The following is a 22,334-nucleotide window of genomic DNA, read 5'->3' as shown; positions in this document are numbered from 1 at the left end:
TCTGTTTTTCTAAGAAAAGTCATGTTACTACAGACATAAATTGTGCTTTTTTTTGTAGCATTGTGACTATTTGAAAAGGATGTGAGAATAAAGAAAAGAGAGGGTAAGAAAAGGTGAATTTTGATGTCATTTCTAAATGGCTACCCAAATTACACCTAGCGAGGGAAAATTGTTTTCTGGAAAGATTATTGAGCTGAAAATCAGAAAATACAGTGTGGAAAGGAGAAAACTACAAAGTTAAATAGTGCTTAATATACATATATAGAGACAGGTTGGTTTGTTTTGGTTTTAAGAGAAAATACGATGGGTATTAGGAGGATAGAGTAAGTATTGAAACAGATAAGGCAAATAACCAAAATTTTAAATTGAATAGAAGCTGTTTAGAATAGTGAATGGTGCATTCTGAATAGAAAATAGACTATGTAAATACAAGAACCCTTTGCTGGATAAAAACATATCATAATATTTGCTTACTCCTGACATCCTGTCAACTTTTTAAAATACAGAATACTGAGTTCATAGCAATCATGGATGTTAGGTTTTTCTGGCTATTAGGTAGTATTTTCTGAATTAACAATAGTCTTGCCCTTGCTGATGGTGGAATATACTTGAAGGCTAGAATTGCTGAAAAACATGAAAAGGTTTTGGTTGCATTGTAAGAGACTGGATACTCATGCAAGGATTGTTGGTTTTCTATTTTTGATTAATAACTGACTCCTGCCTTATATCTGGGTGCTTAGCTGGATCTTTTGAGAGATAGAATTGCTTTTGATTATGAAATGAACCAGTGGCTTGGAGTTTATCAGGGAATTGATTCTTAAACTCAGTTTTGTGAACATTTAAACAAATCAGTGAAACTGATATATGATTAATCTATATCTTATGCATGTATGCATAATATGTGACACCATAACAGATTACTACAATAGAAAAATGTAAAATTAGGTAAATAGTTCTTAATCTTTCATTTATAAAATTCAGAAATCCAGATGATTATCAGAGAGAGAACAGTACCTCAGTATGGAAAGGAAAGGTCAGTCCTCTTGTGAAAATACCTGTGGTTCCTTAAATAATGTCCTTCAAGAAAGCATGCAGGGAAGTGATTGTGTTTCTACTGTGTTCATCTTTCTAACTGCAGATATATATATATATATATAGTGAGTATAAGAAAACTGGGATTAGAACCTATTTAAATAGAATGGGAAACAGAAAAGAAAAAGCTTTTAAAAGCAGAGAGTATTAACGCCCACCTCTCAGGGTAGCAGTGACCACAGAAGTTAAGAATAACTTCCAATAATTCCAAGCATTAAATGACAAAAGCTGGCGACATTTAGTAATTATTCAGAAATAAAGGGAGGAAATAGTTACTCTAAACCTTGCAGGATTTATAGCTTTGACTCCATAGCAAAGTATAACACCATCTAGCGGGACCTTCAGCTTGCTCCCTTGGCCCCCTCATTTATATCTCAAGTGATCCGATGCTGGTGACTCTTAGTCAATGTTCCTCTGAATTCCCTGTCTTCCCTCTTCCCAGCACTAACTCATCCTATACATTTTGAGCGTGTCCTATTTTACCTAGAATTCTTCCAAATGACTCCTAGCTACTTACTCTCCCTCAGAGAGAAGGAGACCCATTCAAGTGTGTGAGGCCGCTGAGATTGCTCCCAAAGAAAAGTATACCCAAAGGAGATGTTTCAGAGATGTATTCTTGTTGGTTCCTAACACTGGAACTTGAAATGGTTCACTTATCACATCAGCCAGACCCAACAGAACAGGAGTTTGGGAAAAGAGACACACTGGCCCCTCCACTCAGAGGAACACCGAGGGCCCCCAATGCGATCGGTTCTCCACCCGAGGCTCCCTGTACGCATGAGGCAGAGGAAGGACAGCAGGACACTTTCCACATTTGCTCCATCAGTTGTATATGCTTAGGATCTTAGACCTGCTTTTGTGTCTTCCTTTCCTCAGTCATGTTTACCATTGCTGTCGTTCTGCTATCGGTCATTTCTCTTTTAACTAATTTACAGACAGGTGTTCAAAGCACCTCCTAACACCCCCATTCCAAACTGCAGTTAGCTGGTACCAGAATGTTCCAGGATCAGGCTTCTTCCCCGGCACAGGATCTCAGGGAAGGCTTGGACTTCTTTCCTGAGCAGGGTGTAAAGTCCGCAGCCAGCACTGAGGATTCTGGGGCACAGACCATGAGACCTGTCGACAGCTCCCATCCCAGCCATCACTGACAGAAGACCTAGCTACCACTTCAGTTTCTGAATCCCATAATACTCAAATTGATGAACACAAAACTGAAGGGGCTGAAGAGGCATTCAGTTAGAGTTAGATTAATACATCTCCATTTGTATTCTCAATTTCACGTCATGAATGCTTCAGTTAAAATGTCCATTCCGTATACTTCTTTTAACAAAAAGAGTACCAATATAAACATTTTCAGCCAGAAGTATATAAAAATTAGGTTCAGTTTCCCAGGGAACTGTCTGATTGCAGTTGGAATGGAGCATTCTGAGTGCTTTTCCCTGGGGGCTATATACAAGATCATTTTTACTGTTTGCTTTTTAGGTTTTTCTGTTTGTTTCATTTTGACTGTGTAAATTACCAATTTAAACTTCCATTATGTTCAAGAAAATAAATGTGTAATGTGTTTTTCTTCTCAGCATATTATTCCAACTTTTAATAGACAGGCCATTATCTCAGGGACAAGTCTGAGCTCTCACTGGAATGTCTGGGCCTTTATTGCATTGTGGCCTCCACTGGCCTCCCTGCCTCCCCTCCTATTTCATGCCAGTCCTTGGAGTGTTGAGGGCACCTGGATGCAAACAGAACCCTTTTCCATGATCCTCAATGCGTTTCATTCCCCATCACCAAACACCACCATTTCTTCTTCTTAAGTGCTCTTCTAGATCTTTGTGTCCGGAAACCATCTCCTTAAATCTGAACACTCCCCGGTCTACCCATTTGCTCAAGTAACAGTTTCTCCCCATGACTTCCTGATCTCCACCAGCCTTCCCATGGATTCTCTGTGTCCCTCCCAGAGGGCTATGGGCTTACTGCTCTTTCTGGATTTAGCATCCTCACAGTTAAGGTCAGAAATGCCCTTCATCTATCTTCGAATATTCTTCTACATCCTTTAGAGACATCCCCAAAAGACCTCAGTCATTATCACAGAGTTACCTGCACAGGTTTCTAGCACATTATGGAACCCAAGGATTCCATTTTCTCAAATGGCTTCTCTGCCACTTTTATGTCTCTTCTCTGGAATAATCAGGAATTCTGATCCTGCCGAGATAAACCAGTTGTAGATGTGTCCCAACCCAGTGTAGCCAAGGTCCCCATGAAGGACAAAGTAGAGCTACTTGGTAATTGCAGGTACCAGATGCTTTGGATATCATATATGAATGTGCTTAGCTTAGCTGAGTTTAGGGAGAAAGCTTCATGCCCACTTCCTTCCCCAGTAAGTTTTGGATATCCTTTGAGATAATAACTCCTTGCCACTGCCATGGCAAAGCTACATGCAAAGGACCCCCTCCAGTCCCAGCTGCCCTCACTCAGGGCCACAGACTGCCGTTCAGCCTAGGTATTTTGGTTTGCTCCTTGTCTTCCATCTATCCTCTGTATCCTCAGTACACATGCGCATGCTCCTTTTCCCATCCTCTCCTCCTTTTTTTCTGTCTCACGCTCTCCATCTCTCCCTCCCTCCCTCCCCCTCCCCCACTGTCTCTCATTTTCTGTCAAGAACTTTAAAGCTAAATCAAAATGTGAATAAAAGGAAGTGGCTCTGATATACATATACATCAGACAAGCATATTTCCTGTTAGCTAGAAGGTGTGTACTACCCCTTAATTTATATAAAATTCAGCTCTTGGAGGAGTCTAAAGAATGATTCTTGAAGACATCTGAATGAACATCTGTGCAGTAAGAATTAGGGGAGATTACTGGTGATCTGATTTACGGTAGGAATTGGTATTCTCATTTTCTAAGAATGTTTGGCCTATGGCATTTGTAATAGTCAGGTATAACCTTCCAGAAGGAGAGGGAAAGGTGCTTTGCCCCCACGCATCAGAAGGCTAGCCCAGATCCAGCATGAGCAAGAAAGTACATCTAGCCATTTGGGAAAATCTATAGTAATATGACTTTTTTTTACTTAATGTTTTTCAATATTGGCCAGTTCGTAAGCCACATTCATATGTGTAACAGTGTTGTATGTGACAAAGGGAAACTACAGTAATTTATTTCACTTACAAATATATTTATAATAAATCAATTTCACTTACAAATATATTTTATATATAATATATATTTCACTTACAAACATATTTTAATAAATCAATTTCAAATTTATTTGCGTCCCTTTAAGCCATTATTGTATTTACTATTAAACTTATTTATGTTTTGTCTGACGGCCACGGAGCAAGTAAATCTTTCTGTCTAGGTGCCTCTTGAATTTTTACCTTTCCGTAAGCTCCTGTTCCGGGCCCAGAAACAAGTGAGCATAAAAAGCCCTGTGACACGAGTACCCAGACTTTGTAAGAGAGTTCAGGCTACTGTTTCCTGCCAGCAATTTTTTAGACACAACTGTATCGATGCCTGTCCTTCCTGTCATTCTGTAGCCCTCTCTCCCTGTAACGGGGAGAGGCCAGTGAGTCCACGGGCAGTACCACCTCAACCATGGGGAGTGAGGCTCTTTCCCACCGCAGCCACCTGCAAATTAAATGAGTCCTGAGTGTCTCTGCGTGTATCGTTGGAGAGGAATCTAGTATTTTGAAGAAGGGAAGAGATCTTTCCTGTGTAAGAGAATGTGGAACATGTACGGTTGCTCTTTTCTAACTGGTGTCTTGCCCTCTCAGGTCCCTTTCAGTGCTACCATGTCGCCAGTTCGCTTGCATTCCTCCAACCCCAACCTGTGTGCAGATATCGAGTTTCAGACGCCCCCTAGTCACCTCACAGACCCTCTGGAAAGCTCAACGGATTATACAAAGCTTCAAGAAGAATTTTGTCTAATTGCACAGAAAGGTAACAACAAACATATCGTGCCCTTTATAGAACCTCTCTTCTTTGGTGAGAGATTACCATTTACTCTCTCATCCTTGCCTAGGTGGTCATGGTAGAAAGATTAAATAGTGCATATACTGATTGGAGTTCTGTATAAAGAATGCAGTGGGGTATCATGCCTGCCTCTTGGGAGTACACGCATCATAGGTTTACAGTTTTGACTGAACAAAGTGTCATGAGTGGGGAGAAAAAGGAGGAAAGACAAAGTTTTTCTAGGTAGGCCACCAGGACGCTACTACTCAACATCTTTTTTTGGTGTCTTTTAGTTATCATTTCATACCTACTTGTGGGTTATCCTCACTTAGCAAGGAGCTCTGTTGGAATCTTTCTTTTCCTTTATTAAATAACACTCATGGATTGTACCTTACAGTCTATAGTTCAGGCAGGGCTCGGGTAGGCAGTTCTTTTGTGCCATATGGCATTGCCTGGGCTCAGTGGTATTTGGCTGGAGTCTGGATTGGGCTGAAAAGATCCAAGGTGGCTTCCCCTGTGTTCCTGGCATGTTGGAGGGGTGATTGCAAGGTTGCACATAACTGTGTCCCTCTTTCTCTCCATGGCGGCTCAGGACTCCAAGGGGATAGAATAGACGGGGATAGAAGCTACCAGTCCTGTTCAAGGCCAACTCTGGGATTGGGACAGTCACTTCCACTGCACTCTAATGCTCAGAGCCTCACAGGCCAGTTCAGATTGGAGGGGAGGGGAAGCTGACCCCACCTTAGAGTCACTTTTTTTAATATTAAATTTTCAATAAGTTGCGTTGCATAGGTTCAGTTATTGCCATCAGCCATAGAGAGCAGGGTGTAATAAATAAGAGTCAGGGCAGTAGCTTGTAGGTGGATTGAGCAGTCCTATCTGTGTTTACCAAGAGCCTGGGTTCCAAATTACCACTCTCACTTTTGCTACAGTATTTAAGTTTCAGTCACTGAAATTCATTTTTTGATCTAAGATAGTGCCAGGCATTGTCTTTTAAAATGCATAATCTCAGGGTGCCTGGGTGGCTAAATTGGTTAAGCAGCCGACTCCGGGTCGCAACTCAGGTCAGATCTCACAGTTCATGGGTTCGAGCCCCATGTCAGGCTCTGCACTGATGGTCTAGAGCCTTCTTGGGATTCATTCTCTCCCCCTCCCCTCACCCTGCCTCTCCTGCCTATGCTCTCTCTCTCTCAAAATAAATAAATAAAACTTAAAAAAAATAAAATGCATAATCTCTTAGAGAAAGATATACATTATGTTGTTTTCAGTCACTAACATCTTACTGTAAATTAATGACATTTATTTACCCTGGGGCTATTGGTAATAGGTGCTAAAATATTTTGAAAATGTGTGCTAAATAGAACATCTCAAGGGCCTAATAATGCCCAAGAGCCTGGTAGCTCAGGAAAAGAAGGGGCATGCACTGAGGGCATCTCTAGGAATGTTGAAGTCCACAAAATTTTATACTGTGAAACTATCAGCAAAGACGTACTATGAGATATTTCTTCAGTTCTATAATCTGGAAACAGTTAAGCTAAATCATCTCTCCACTTTTTTTCTGTAGATTTCCCAATTGCAATTCTGTAAGGCCAACTCTCTTTCACCTGCTATTTTACTCCTGCTATTTTTTTTTAAGTTTATTTATTTTGAGAGAGACAGTTGAGTAGGGGAGGGGCAGAGAAAGAGGGAGAGAAAGAGAGAATCCCAAGCAGGCTCCACACTGTAAACGTGGACCCCAAGGCAGGGCTTGAACTCATGAGCCTCAAGATTATGACCTGAGCCAAAACTGAGTTGGATGCTTAACCAACTGAGCCACATAGGTGCCCTATTTGCTAGTACGTTTTTATTACACCTCTGAGCCAGATGCTAATTATGTCAATGTTATTTTCTGTATGTAACAGCATAGGATTATGGCCAGTAAAGCCAGTATCTTTTACTTCTAACAGCAGGGGCAGGAGGTGGTTGTAGGAGCAGGTAGAATGAGATAACAAATGTGTGAATTAAGTGTGTATAGCACAGCCTCTAAAAGGAGATGAATAAATTTGAAGATAGCCCCAGGAAAGTTTTGTGTATTCAGTTGCAGTCCTGAGGTTTTCAGGAAATCCAAGTTTCAACAGGATTTTAAAGCCCCTGTTGAAACAACATATTTTTTTCTAACTATGCTAGAAAAAAGGGCTTTTCTATGACTACTGGTTGAACTCTTTAGAAAGAATTATGGATTTTGAAGTGTATGAGAGTCTGCTTATAGAACTGCCAGTGGGGTTAATGTATGCCAGCTATCAAGTTAGTACCTTTAAATTGATGATGACTAGAATGTGGCACATAAATCAATAGATTTTGAGTCCCTTGTGATCCCACTGTTTTTCCCTCTTAATTCAGGCCAGTGTTTTTTGCTAAGAATTTCCACTTCTTTTAAAAACAACCATTCTTAAACAAGGAAATTCCTGTTTTAGAAGACTGCATATTATAGAAACTGTTATTCTAAAGATAGGAGTTGGAAATTCAGCCTTCTTGTATTTCGGAATTAACGACAGCCTCAGATTTTACAAATGTAGGTTATTAGATGTACAGAAATGGGGGGGAGGAATTGTTTTTATTATTACATGTGTTTTGGGTGTTTTTTTGGTAGCTGTACTGATATGTTTGACATATAATATTTCATAAGTTTAAGGTATACCTATTGATTTGATACACTTGTATATTACAGAATGATTACCACTGTAGCATCAGCTAACACCTCCATCATGTCACATAATTACCATTTCTTTTTAGTGGGAAAACATTTAAGATCTACTCTCTTAACTTTGAGGTATGAATACAATATTATCAAATATCACCAAACTGGTATATTTCCAGAACTTATTTGTTTTAAAACTGGAAGTGTTACTCTTTGAAAGCACTTCTCATCAAGGTATTCCTGGCTGAGAGAGTAATTTAAGTATTATTTTCAAGTCCAAATCATTTCTTACCTCGAAGAGAACTAGTCAGGACTTCTAAATCACCCTGTTTTATTTTGGCAGGATTTATAAAATGTTCTTTTTGAGTACCTGCTTTCGGAAATAATTACTGGATAGTTCTAAATGATTTGCATGAGAATTCATTGTACACAGAACTGTTAATATTCTTATCAGCCAGTGCAGAGTAAAACTTATTCCTTTTTCTTCATAGGAATTATAGAATAATTGTTTAAATATCGATATTTAAGAATTAATATCAATTTATTTTGTATCCTGTTTCTAAGTCTTTTCTGGTAGGAAATGCTAGAATTTCCACCCTGATTAATTACCATTACTGTATTTGTTTTGTGTATCGATATTTTGAAAGATTCCATTGTAAGGCTAACTTGTATTAGACTGTAATGTCATCTTTCCAGACAATGTCTATACATGAGTTAAAGTGCTAAGAAATGTATCATTTTGTATATTCTTTCTGGATGCATTTGATCTTTGTTTCTCACTTTTTCCCCCACCCAGTGCATTCTCTTTTGAAGTCTGCATTTAATAGCATAGCTATAGAGAAGGAGAAGCTTAAGCAAATAGTTTCGGAACAGGATCATAATAAAGGCCACAGCACGCAAGTGGCACGGCTCCGGCAGTCACTGTCTCAGGTAAACGAGGGTGTTTGTTTCACCGTCTTGACACATTCCCCACCCTGTAAGGCAAGGATAAGGGTGGAGGTGGTCCATCATGGATGGCATGTTCAATCGAAAATCCCCTAAGACGTTGCAGTTGCCTGATTAAATTTTTAAATTAAAGCTTAAATTAAACTTTTCTTGCAAAAAAAGTCAAGGTAAGAGCAAAAATCAACCAAACTTGCTTGTAAACATATAATTGCTATTTCAGCTGATTGAATACTTTTTGATGCTTCTCAGTGGCCATTGATAAGGCAGTCCCTGGTTTTAAAAGAAGAATCATGCATTTATACTTGGCTTACTCTTTTTAAAGTATGTTCTAGAATATATTCCATCCAGTGTTCAATAGAACAGAATCTATTAAATCTTCCACATTTACTATTTTTTCTCACTTACACTGCATCTTAATCTGTTGAAAATTACTGATTATTATTACCTTTTCTTTTCTGATTTATACTTTTAGGATTTTCTTCCTATCTAACTTATACTCCCTGAAGCTAGACTCATATATTTCAAGACATATTGTGCATTATAAAATATATTATTTAATATATTCATTATATATTATTCAATATATATTATATTGATTAATACTAATCAAATCCTTATATATATCAAAGTTGATATTTCTGATAAAAATCCTTTAAAACTGTACGTAATGCTTTTTTGCACTGAGCAATTCCTCTGAAATAATTTCTTCGTTCAGTCTATAACTGCACTTTTAAAACATCCTTTGAGATCTCAATGTTGTTATGTGATTTTTGTGTGAGAACTCAGTGTTTATATAAAATATTGTTCACTTCCTGGTGCCTTGGATCAGAGTGAAGGAGCAAGCAAATCCTGGGTAAGTGGTTTTCCATGTGGATCAGCTCCCGCTTGAATAGTTTCCCTCCGTCCCTGAAAATAGACTTGAACTGTCTCACCATGTTTTATGTACCTGAACCGTCAGCTAACTTTCAGTGTTAAGTTTCATGCTACTGTGTATTGTTACCTGGGCCACACTTTTGTTACCCGTAAAACACTGTCAGTTGAGGTGCATATTCTGCTTCCCGTGCAAAACTGGGGGACTCAGGAGCATGAGCATTCAAGCATTCAAAGCAGCAACTGTTGTGCCAGTCTGCGAAGGGGTTTCTTCATAAGCATATTTTAATGGTTTGCCTTGGGCTCCTTATGTCATGTATGTGTTGAATCCTCGGTCTGTGTTAATTGATCTTCTGAATCATTATTTTAAAGTATTACGAATCAGAAAGATCAAGCTAATGGTTAGGTAAATGTACAAATGTCATCCTGTAAACATGTAAAATATACTTTTATCCCCCTAAATGTTGCAATGTTTCCTTTAGATGTATTAAACGATAGAGGCTTAGTGGTACAAGCTTATGCTAAGAAAAACAAGAAAACGTATTTTTTCTTTCTTTGCACATTTTTTTAAAATTTTTAATTGTAATTACCTGGTGCTCACCACACGTGCACTGCTTAATCCCCATCACCTATTTCACACTTCCACCCCCCTGCCCTATTCATCACCCCTCTGGTAACCAACAGTTTGTTCTCTATAGTTAAGAGTCTGTTCCTTAGTTTGTCTCTCTCTCTCTCTTAGTTTCTTCCTTGTTTGTTTTGTTTCTTAAATCCCACATATGAGTGAAATTGTATGGTATTTGTCTTTCTCTGACTGACTTATTTCGTGTAACATTATACTCTGTAGTTCCATTCATGTTGTTGTAAATGCCAAGATTTCATTCTTTTTATGGCTGAATAATATTCCATTGTGTGTGTGTGTGTGTGTGTGTGTGTATGCCACATCTTTTTGTCTATCAGTTGATGGACACTTGCGTTGCTTCCATATCTTGGCTGTTGTAAATAATGCTGCTATATTGAGTTAGTGTTCTTGTATTCTTTGGGTAAATACCCAGTATATGACTGCTGGGTCGTAAGGTAGTTCTATGTTTAACTTTTTGAGGAACCTCCATACTCTTTTCCACAGTGGCTGCACCAGTTTGCATTCCCACCAACAGTGTAAGAGGCATCCTGTTTCACCACATCCTCACCAACACCTGTTTGTTGTTCCTTGTGTTTTTATTTTAGCCACTCTGATGGGTGTAAGATGATATCTCGTTGTAGTTTTTATTTGCATTTCCTTGATAATAAGTGATGATAAAGCATCTTTTCATGTGTCTGTTGGCTGTCTGTATGTCTTCTTTGGAGAAATGTCTATTCATGTCTTCTGCCCATTTTTAATTGGATTGTTTGTTTTTTGGGTGCTGAGTTAGGTGTATCAGTTCTTTATGTGTTTTGGATACTAACCCTTTATCAGATATGTCATTTGCAATTATCTTCTCCCATTCCGTAGGTTGCCTTTGCCTTTTAGTTTTGTTGATTGTTTCAAAATGTATTTGTTTCTTGCTTGCTTGCTTTTTTTGTTGGCAAACCAGATAATGAGAAATAGAGATATGTTTTGGGGCATCAGATGAAGTTAGAAATGATGATAAAGGGAAATTTCTAAAGTGATTCATTTGTTCATTCATTTATTTGTTATATTTCATTTAATTGATGGTATATTAGGTATAGTGCAAGGTCTGGAACACCAAGATGAAAGTAGCCCTGGCTATGTTCCCAGGAAGCTTATGATCTGGTTAGTGAGATAAGCAGTATTTACTAAGGAAACAGTTAAATGGACCATGTGATAGTCCTTTCAGAGCAGCATATGGGTGGTGCAGATTTCCAGAGCTCTGGTTGTTCAGAAGAATGGGAGATCCCTGACTTCTAAGTAGAGCCACAGATCAGAAGGAACTGAGCCTTGAATGGGACCTAAATAGACAGCAACAGTTCACAAGGAAAGACCTGATGCTAACATGATAAAAGCAAAGTAAAGCAGAGTTACATCAATTTTATATTTCCTTCTCTTATCAAAACATAATTTACTTGCCTCTAAACTTAAAGCTAAAAGATTTTTGTTGGGTTGTTATGGGGTTTTTGCTGTGGGGTTTTTTTGGGGGGGTGGGGGCTGTTATATATTTATTTATTTATTTATTCTATATATATTTTATGTATACATTTTTTTAACCAGAACACTCAATTTTATCCTCACAAAATGTAAAAATAATCTGGTACTATAAAGATAGTTTGTTATACCCTATTCTCTAGAGAATTCAGTGTTTCCAGTTGTGTGCCATCATAGCATTTTGACTGCGTTCACATTCTTGTGTCTGTCCGTACCCTCCCATTGGGCCAGCTGTACCCTCACTGGCCATCTGTACTCATCTCCCCTAAGGCTGGATGGACTGTCTTTTGGAACCAACCACAGCTTTTGCTTAGGCATTTTAGCTTACTGACAGTTCACTCTTTTCTAGGGAATCACTATCCATGGCTAGACCAGTGGAGAGGTATCTGCAGAACGGGAGTTAATTCATAGTGCCTGAAGCATGGGTTGCACAAGGATGAATTAATCTAGAAATAGCTAAGTAAGTGGGTGGGAACCAGCTCATCGAGGACCACACAGAGGAGTTTAGATTTATCTCATCACTGCTAGGGAGGCCTTAAAGAATTTTAACTAGTGAGTGATAATGCCAGAAATTGAAAATGATAGTGTGTATATCTGTATATTAGAAAGATTACTCTGGTACAGTATGGAGGATGGATGGAATTAGGACAAAGCCAGTTGGACAGTCTTAAGGTATTTGAAGTACCAGGTTGGTAGAAGGAGGGGATGAGTTTCAAAGACTGGGGGGGGGGGGAGGGGGTAGAATCATCATGGCTGGTTATCAGCTGCATGTTAGAGAGAGACAAGGAGACAGAATCAAGACTTCTTGTGTAACAGAGTAGTGACGGTTCTTTTCCCTGAGATTGAGAATACAAGAGAAACTGATTTTTCAGGCATAAATAGTGAGTTTTGTGGAGACTGAGGTGTCTGTGGGCCATCCATCAGACAATCAGATATATAGATGTAGAGCTCAGGAGAAAGATCTGGTCTAGAAAGAAGGGTGTGGATACCCTGGTACATCGGTGAAGTTGCAGATACTGATAAATCAGAACAAAAGAGGGTCAGTGGTGCTGCCATATAGAACATTAATAGTTAAAGGACATTAAAAAAAAAAAAAAAAAAAAAGAGGATCCTCTGATGGAGACTCAGGGGAAGCAACCAAAGAATTTAGATGGTGTTGACCATTGAGATCAGAGGTAAAGGGCTTTAAGAATCTGATTTAGCAGTGAACAATATATGGACTGAAAGTCATCCTTGAACTTTGGTAGTTGTGGCAGCTTGTTCATGTCATGAAGGGAAGGATGGGGCCTGGTTGACCAACTCTGTTTTCACTGCCCCTCTTTTAACATGGCACTCAGAATTGAACAAGATACTAAGTAGCATACATTGAGACAAGTGTTCTGAGTATGTCCTTATGTTAGCATAACTTCACATTATAGTGTGATTTTAGATGACCTGAAGACAGCTTTGATCCATATTCAAGTGTCATCAGTTAAACCCCTAGATATTTTTTTATGACCAGTTAAGTCTCTCCATAGGGAGGGAAGGAGAGAGAGACTGTTTAAATAACTTCTTAAATAGTCTAACATTTTTAAAGTATATTTTTTATTTGTCATAAGTCCTGTGTGATATATGTAAAAATTTCAAAATGCTGCTTTTCAATAAAGTTTTTAAGTATATCAACCTGGCAAATTCCATCATCTTTTTAGAAGGTACATAGCATATAAAATACATGAAATTAGCATTCTTTACTACCTGCTCAGCATAAATTGTTACCTGCCTTAGGCATGTAATAATTTGCAAGGCTGAACAGTATAATGAATTCCTCTTCCAAAGTGGTATTTCTTCCCTGATCTATGAGTACACAAAGGCATACATAATTCTGTTATTTTACCTCCATGAAACTTTAAAAGTAACTTTTACACCTGAGAAGCAGCACAGATGTTGGATTTGAGCCTGTAGGACAGGGCATTGTATATGGTCTCTCTCCCTTTATAAATGACTTTATTTCACACAGCTATAATTTCGCTATTATTCTATTTAATGTAGTATCCTGAACAACAAAATCAAACAGTATATAGGACTAAAGTAACTTCAGTACCCCAGGTTTACTATAATAATAAAATATTTGACTTCACTTGAGTCTATCCTTAATACATTACACTTTGACACTGTTACTAGTTTGATCTCTGGCCCCAGAATCTATGCACAGCTTATGTCAAACGTAGTGGGTGTTGGGTCCATTCAAATGTGAGCAGAATATGACCCTTGTACTCCAGCTAGAATCACCATATTTCATTAAGTCAATATACCACAGATTATTAGATGCACCATCATTATGTGCATTACTAAAAAAGAAAAACAAACACTTCGGTCAATTAAATTGACAGTGCTTCCGAGTTGTTAAATGTAGGGGGAAATGTGCATCTTAGAATCAATGAAACATGGTACGTATGGACAGGTAAGCAAAAAATTGGCTTAAGGCACATAGTATATGATTAAAATCCCAATTGTAGTATTTACCATCCTTCCTGTCTACAACATTTCACATACACAAAATAAATATTCCGGGGTATTTATTGAGATAAAACTTCCAAGAGTATTCCTGAATTTGAGTTCCCTGAGACTTGGCAAAATTTGTACGTGAAGATACTCTTCATAGAATTGTTTATATCTCTTTTTAGCTATCCAGTAAATGTAAATTGATGTAATTTTGGACATAATTTGGTAATATTTCTTAAAGCCTTAAAAAGATTTTATCTTTGACCCTTTGGCCTGTGGCTGAGGAAGTAATGCTGAATGTAGAAAACCATTATGCATATAAACATTCAGGGCAGCATTACTTATTCTAGTAAAAATCAGTAATACCATAAGTATCTAATAATAGAAAATGATCACAACCATTAAAGTCATATTTGTGAAGCGTTTGCAACATAAAATAAATGTTTATATGCAAAGAATGAGTGGCAGGCACAGACGTAAAGTATGCAACCATTAAATAATGTGGAAAATGTATGGGAAAAAGCTGGAAAGAAATATACCGAGCTACCAACAGTTGGTTGATTGGGTAATAAGGTATGAATTTAAATATATATATATTTTACTTTTTGCATTTTCCAAATATACTGTAATAGCATGTACTAAAATTAAAAACACAAGGTAATTTAAAGAGATTCCCAGGATTTGGTTCTTGATAGCTCTAGCTTTGACAGTTCCTGTACCGATTTTCTCACTCCTTTTGAACTACTAGTTCTGCTTTTATCCAAAGGATTTAAGTCCCTGATGATTCCATCTTGCCATATGTTTCATATCCTTCTCCAGCCATCAGGCTTCCGTGTTTCCTTCCCAGAACTCACAGTTCTGTTCAGTAAAATGTATATGCCAGAGTCTCACCCAGTTGAAGGTAATTCTTACCCACTGTCTGCCAGGGGATAATGGTAGTTAATAGTCAACTCAGTAGGGATTTGGACACTCCGTCAATTCTGGCTCAGGACTTCAAGATGGTCACTTCCTTTATAGATTGGGATGGAATGGTGTGTTTTTTGGATACATTCAGCTTGAACGTATGAAGGACATGAGGTCTGGGGAAATGAGAATACTTTATAGAGAGTTTTTGTGTAGTCTAAGCTCAGTAACCAAAACAAGTGGTGAGAATAAGCATACAACCTGCCTGGTGAAGAATCCAAGGACAGTTCCTATGCCTTGGGGTGCTTCCTCCCTGGTAGGCCTTTGGTCCCACGTGTCCCTGAGAGAGCAATGTTATCACTAACTAGTCTCCTTAGCTTTTCTTGCTCGTTGGCTGGTATGAGTAGCTGATGATCCACCTCCTTTTTCCTTGCTTCTGCCCTGTTCATGATCCTTGGGTACATTCTGAACGTTGTTTCTGCCATCATCTGGGCTCTTCTATGGTAGTTATCACTAATAGTGTCATTTCACTGAAAATACCTATATTCCTCAGTGTTCCCAAGATTTCCATGATACCATCACGGAGAAAATAGTTGAGTTTCAGGGTGGCCCTAAGCACTGCCAGAGAGCACTGCACCCCAAAGCTCATGGCACTCAGCTGTAGCAAACTTCAGAAACAGTCTGTGTGATCAAGGCAAAAGGAGGAGCTGCCCAGGGAAGATGTGCAGAAATGGACTGTTTCACGCTTAGCTAGCTGTCTGCCTGCTTCCACCTTCTGCCGCTGGGGCTGCCAGAGTTGGAAGAGTATTTATGTTCATGCTTTCGGGGCTATATGACAACAACCTGCTTCTACCACTGCATATGTATTATTAATAAAAACTTTCCTTTTGAACTTTTAGGTCACCCCCTATGGATATTGTGGCTACAAGTTACCTTGCGTGCCTTCACACACACCTGTAGGCAGAATTACATTTAATGAACATTGGATGAGATAAGAGCTTAAGTGAGAATTTAACAAAATATCCAGAGCAAACAATAGTGCAAGTTGTGTTATAAATGGCAAGCCTGTATTGAAAACTCCTCCTCTGAGGAAAACCGTTATTTTCCCCTGCCATTGAATTTTGTGCTGTTGTGTTGTCCAGCAACAACAAAAGGTATCGTCACTTTGGAGAAACCCTCTGCAGAGATTTGTCTGAAATCATCAGGTCAAGACTATGATTCTGCAGTTAAAACCATCAAAGAGCCCATCACAAGCCTTCCTACTTACAAGACAGTAAAATATATCTGATTCCAAATATTTCAGTAAACAAGACAACTTTCGATATACTTGTGGGCAAAGATATAATGAAAGAACAAATAAGCATAGGTGAAGTGGTCACAAAGGATAGAAGTAATGAGGTTTGTTTTTTTATTTTGTTTTCAAATACCAAGTGTCAGAGACCTTGCTCTAGGAAAAATGATCCTGAGCACTTTTGCAGAATGTAAAGATGTTAGCACTCTTCCTTTAAAGTACATAGTTTATTTACTATAAAAGTGATCACATTTTATCTAACTAACACATCCCTGTTTTAGGAACTAGACACATATTTCCTTCCATCTGTAAACGTAACAATTGTAAGATCTGTACCCACCTTTAATCCATCAATACTTGGCAGCCCACCAGGCCAGGTGTGTTATATTTTACACATATTTTACAAGCTGGTTATAAAGACTTCAAACAAAAGCCAAAAGCTGTAAGTGAACAATTTTCTCCTCAAAAAGCCAAAGTCAGGTTAAAGGGAGAGAGGAAAGGCTGTTCTATGCTCCATGGGCAGAGACTGTGTACCACTCAATGCAAGTCAAGTTCAGCCACTTTGTAATTTATCCTGGTTGTTTTAATGGATACAGAGTTAGAATTATATTATGTTTGTATATGTGTTGGTTTGCTACATCCATACACTCCATATGAAGAAAGCAGTAGTCTGTTCCCTGGGGAAGATGCCTTCACAAGTCTGACATTTATCTTCCACCTCGTAAGGCATCCACCTCCATCTTCTAATTGCTGATTTTAATGCGAAGCAAAGGAACTGGCCAGCATTTCGCCGGGCTTTGTTCTCCCATGCCCTGATCCTTGATGTAATTCCAGTTAGCTACATCTGTCTTATGTATATAGAACATGTTCCCATGCATTGATGTGATGACAGTACCTTTGTCCACAGGGCACCTGTAGGGAGACCATGCTTATGTAAAGCTATTCTCTTCCTGCCACACGTACTAAATTGTTGTGCCAGGTAGTGTTTTACTGATGCAGACTCTGGGTATGTTGAAAGTCGTGTGATGCTGATAACTTGGAGTTTGTTTCCTTCTGGTGATATGTTCTTTATTATGCTTGTCAAGGTCTACACTGCTCAATGAAGGCACCTTTGGGTCTGTACATGAGTTAGTTCTTCCATACTGTCATATGCATGTGCTCCTAGGAAATGAAAATACAAGTATTTTTTTCACTGGAATAAAATATAATTCTATAAATTAAAGTCAGGTCATTGTTCCTTCCATTTCCAAATAATTTTTAGGATAACTATCTGGCTCTGAGACAAGTTCCAAATTTTAGAAACTAGAACAAAAAAAAAAATGGAAAGAATCCATAGTTTTTATCCCAGGCTGTAAAACATAATATATATGTGGTGGTAGATTGGGCTTGGATGTAATGGGCCTGACTCTAAAGGGGAGATAATTCCATGAATCATTTTTTTTTTTATGAAATCTGTGAACTCTTTAACCCACTAACCTACTAAGCAGCAGTATTATTTTACCAAAAAAAAAAAAAAATGAATACCTTAATTCTGAGCCATTCATTTCCTTCTTAACAGTAGGATCTGGCCTATGATGACTCCACAAATTATAGCTAAGAACATCCTAGACATTGTTGTCTAATGTGTATTTGTGTGCTTGTTCTGCTTTATGCTTGCTTATTAACTTGAAATTACATGTGCAATTTTTGTTATTTTAAGGCACTCAACCAGAATGCTGAACTAAGAAGTCGGTTGAACAGAATACATTCAGAATCTATTATTTGTGATCAGGTTGTCAGTGTAAATATTATTCCTAGCCCTGATGAGGTAAGACTCATTTTTAATAGATGTCGAGTACTTATTTTATGGCATCTAATTCTACTATATATTTGGGGGTGGGGGATTCTTTTTTACAGTTCTTACAATGTTAAGAAGATTCTCTGCATAAGTATTTGTGTTGTTGACAGTTCAGTGTTCTTTAGAGTGAGGGATGTCCATAAGCTCAATATCATTTCTTCTTGGTGATCAGTGTCTATTTTTTATTTATATCTATGTTCATCTGATGCTACTGAATATTTAGCTTGTATATCTACTCCAGCTTGTGAATTTCCTGTGTCTGTCACAGTCTTCATTTGAAATGTTCATTATCATCAAATGACCCATGAAATGCTGGGGAAAAAACATTTTTAGCTGAGAGGGTGCTAAATGCAAGTTTTCTTAAGGTTTATTTTGAAAGCCCCATCTTAGGAAAGAAATCACCTAACCTTGCTAAAATAATACTAATGATGCTATTGCAGTTACTAAAAGTGATGATGATAATTAATAATTAGTTGCTAACAGAGGTCAAGTGAATGAATGCTTACTGTGCGGTAGGCATTGTGCTAACAACTTAACGTGTGTTATTTCATTTGACACTCCCAATGACCTCTGAGGTGGGTGCTATTATTATTCCATTTTTCAGTAGAATTTTTGAGGTATTAGTAAAAGGATAGAAAAACATTCAGTATTTGGGCTAGACTTAGTATATAATTCTGTTTATAACCCTTTGTAAAATTATGATTTTATAACCATGAGACTTTATACTTTTCAACAGTAATATTAGAGCCTTATATACAGTAATATATGTAACAAGGTAAGGGTTTTAACTATGTGAAGGTCATATTTACAGAAGCACATTTTACTAAACATCTATAGGTGCCAGGATTCTATCATCTAATTGCTTGGGATATGCCATCCCAAGACAGCTTCTCTTTTTTTAATGTTTATTTTTGTATTTTGAGAGGGAGAGAGAAAGAGTGAGAGTTAGTGGGGGGAGGAGCAGAGACACATACAGAGAGAATCCCAAGCCAGCTCCATGCTGTCAGCACAGAGCCCAACATGGGACTCGATCTCATGAACTGAGAGATTGTGACCTGAACTGAAACCAAGAGTTGGATGCTTACCCAACTGAGACACCCAGACACCCCAAGACAACTTCTTTTTGACTTAAATTTCCCACCCTATGTCCACTCACCTTCATGCTGATATCACATGATATCTGGTGATACGCTTACTCACCTGCTCAGAATCCAAAATTATTTCCAAAACTTGATCATTCAAAAATTGTTAAATCTTAGTTTGAATCTTAGTCTTAGTTTGAATCTTTCCAACCTGAAATGTGTACTATTTTACACGCACACGCGCACGCACACACACACACACAGTTTGACTTACTGAATAAAAATATAATTTGACATAGGTTTAATACTCTAGTCCTCTTATCTCATTGGTCAAAATCCATGATCAAATTGGAAAATGACTTATATATTCTGTATCAAAAATTAGTTTTATAGATTGTTTTCTTAGCATATCTAGAGGCTTCTACAAATATGTCTTGAGATTTAGTATACTGGTTAGAATATGGCTAGTAACAACAGATCTAAGTATATGAGAATGAACCTGTCTGCACAATCAAATCAGGGTATTGATAGGGGTTCAAGCTGTTAAACTCCACTTAATATCCATTGAGCATAGATCTGAAATCTAGTCACAGTACCAACACCTTTCAACTATGCCTTTCAGATTCTTTAGACATATTAGAAGGAAACTTATGCAATGGTCATTACTGAGTTGCAAGTGAAAATTACTTGTGGTCACCACTCTTTTAACATATGGTGTGAATTTCTCTAGAAATCTGGCCTGGCACATGATGGTCTAATTTCAACAAATAGCTTTTCTTTCAAGGGAAAAACAATGACAGCAAGTGCTTCTCTCCTCTGTAGGCTGCTGAACAAATCCATGTCAGTCTCCCCCTGTCGCAGCAGGTAGCCAACGAAAGCCGCCTGTCCATGTCAGAGTCTGTCTCCGAGTTCTTTGATGCCCAGGAGGTGCTGCTCTCTGCAAGTTCGTCAGAGAATGAGGTAAGGTTTTTTGATGTGTCAACTCCAACTGCTTCTGATAATGAGTTTGGGTTAAAGAAAGTAAGACTATGGGACTTTTTTTTTTTTACATCATAATAAGATTCTCAAATTGTAGGAAAGCCAAAACATGTAAACTACATTGGCTCCCATTTACTTAATACTTTTGGGTGCTAACTTATTACTTACTAAATTGGATGAATAAAAGGAAAGAATCTAGCATTTATTCAGACGCTCCTGTACAATTTGTATTTCAGGGTAAGCAAATAGTTGATGGCAATTGTTTTTGTAGAAGGAAACTAGTTAAATGTAGAAAGAATGAGAGAATTTGAATATCACCATTTAGGGGCGCCTGGGGGCGCAGTCGGTTAAGCGTCCGACTTCAGCCAGGTCACGATCTCGCGGTCCGGGAGTTCGAGCCCCGCGTCGGGCTCTGGGCTGATGGCTCAGAGCCTGGAGCCTGTTTCTGATTCTGTGTCTCCCTCTCTCTCTGCCCCTCCCCCGTTCATGCTCTGTCTCTCTCTGTCCCAAAAATAAATAAACGTTGAAAAAAAAAATTAAAAAAAAAAATGAATATCACCATTTATACACCTATGTGTGTGCACATACATACACACACACACACATCTTTGCCAGAGACATGAATTTGAGCTTCTTTATTATTATTATTATTATTTTAATGTTTAGTTATTATTGAGAGACAGAGAGAGAGACAGAGCATGAGCAGGGGAGGGGCAGAGAAAGAGGGAGACACAGAATCCAAAGCAGGCTCCAGGCTCTGAGCTGTCAGCACAGAGCCTGACACGGGGCTCAAACTCAGAAACTGCGAGATCATGACCTGAGCTGAAGTCGGACGCTTAACTGACTGAGCCACCCAGACATCCCAGATTTGAGCTTCTTTAGAAGGAGAATGTCTAACATGAAAAGATGCTCAATATCGCTCATCATCAGGGCAATACAAGTCAAAACCACACTGAGATACCACCTCACACCTGTCAGAGTGACTAAAATTAACAACTCAGACAACAACAGATGTTGGCGAGGATGTGGAGAAATGGGAACCCTCTTGCACTGTTGGTGGGAATGCAAACTGGTGCAGCCACTCTGGAAAACAGTGTGGAGGTTCCTCAAAAAATTAAAAATAGAATTACCTTATGACCCAGCAATGGCACTACTAGGAATTTATCCAAAGGATACAAGAGTGCTGATTCATAGGAGCACATGTAGCCCAATGTTTATGGCAGCACTACAACAATAGCCCAGTTATGGAAAGAGTCCACATGTCCATCAACTGATGAATGGATAAAGATGTGGTTTATATATACAATGGAATACTACTTGGCAATGAGAAAGAATAAAATCTTGCCATTTGCAACAACATCGATGAAACTGGAGGGTATTATGCTAAGTTAAATAAGTCAGAGCAAGACAGATATCATATATTTTTATTCATATGTGGAATTTGAGAAACTTAACAGAAGACCATGGGAGAAGGGAAAGGGGAAAAAATAGTTTCAAACAGAGAGGGAGGCAAACCATAAGAGACTCTTAAATACAGAGAACAAACTGAGGGTTAATGGGGGGTGAGCAGGAGGGAGGGAAAAATGGGTGGGCTTTGAGGAGGGCACTTGGTTGGGAGGAACACTGAGTGTTGCATGTAAGTGATGAATCATGGGAATCTACCCTTGAAGCCAAGAGCACACTGTATACACTATTTGTTAGCTAACTTGATAATAAGTTATATTTTAAAAAGAAGGATAGGGGCACTTGGGTGGCTCAGTCGGTTAAGCATCCGACTTCAGCTCAGGTCATGATCTCACTGTCCGTGAGTTCAAGCCCCACATCGGGCTCTGTGCTGACAGCTCAGAGCCTGGAGCCTGTTTCAGATTCTGTGACTCCCTCTCTCTCTGCCCCTCCCCCACTCATGCTCTGTCTCTCTCTGTCTCACAAAAATGAATAAATGTTAAAAAAAATTAAAAAAAAAAAAGAAGGATAATGTCTAGAATATATAGTTGGGTAATTATGGGTTTTGGAGGTTATCACTGGTAACATAAAAACTTTTTTGTTGTTTTGTTGTTTACTGAGGTATAATTTACATACAGCCTTATTTAGTT

At 38.4% G+C, this 22,334-nt stretch overlaps 1 protein-coding gene across 1 annotated transcript in view; it reads left to right on the top strand.

The window, feature by feature from the left end:
• OSBPL6 (oxysterol binding protein like 6) overlaps nt 1–22,334 on the top strand; it is a 92,558-nt gene that overhangs the window by 49,239 nt on the left and 20,985 nt on the right. Inside the window, exons 11-15 of the mRNA XM_047084351.1 lie at nt 4,860–5,025; nt 8,511–8,644; nt 9,489–9,512; nt 18,044–18,151; nt 20,086–20,223. Of these exons, the coding sequence (XP_046940307.1) occupies nt 4,860–5,025; nt 8,511–8,644; nt 9,489–9,512; nt 18,044–18,151; nt 20,086–20,223 (570 nt within the window). The remainder of the gene's footprint in view (nt 1–4,859; nt 5,026–8,510; nt 8,645–9,488; nt 9,513–18,043; nt 18,152–20,085; nt 20,224–22,334) is intronic.

Source organism: Lynx rufus, unplaced genomic scaffold (genome assembly GCF_022079265.1).
Source record: "Lynx rufus isolate CCGP_SWC_20201006 ecotype Redwood Valley unplaced genomic scaffold, mLynRuf1.p SCAF_2, whole genome shotgun sequence".
NCBI classification, from domain to species: domain Eukaryota; kingdom Metazoa; phylum Chordata; class Mammalia; order Carnivora; family Felidae; genus Lynx; species Lynx rufus.
Note: the sequence above shows the minus strand (reverse complement) of the source record. Positions and strands in the feature narration are given on the sequence as shown.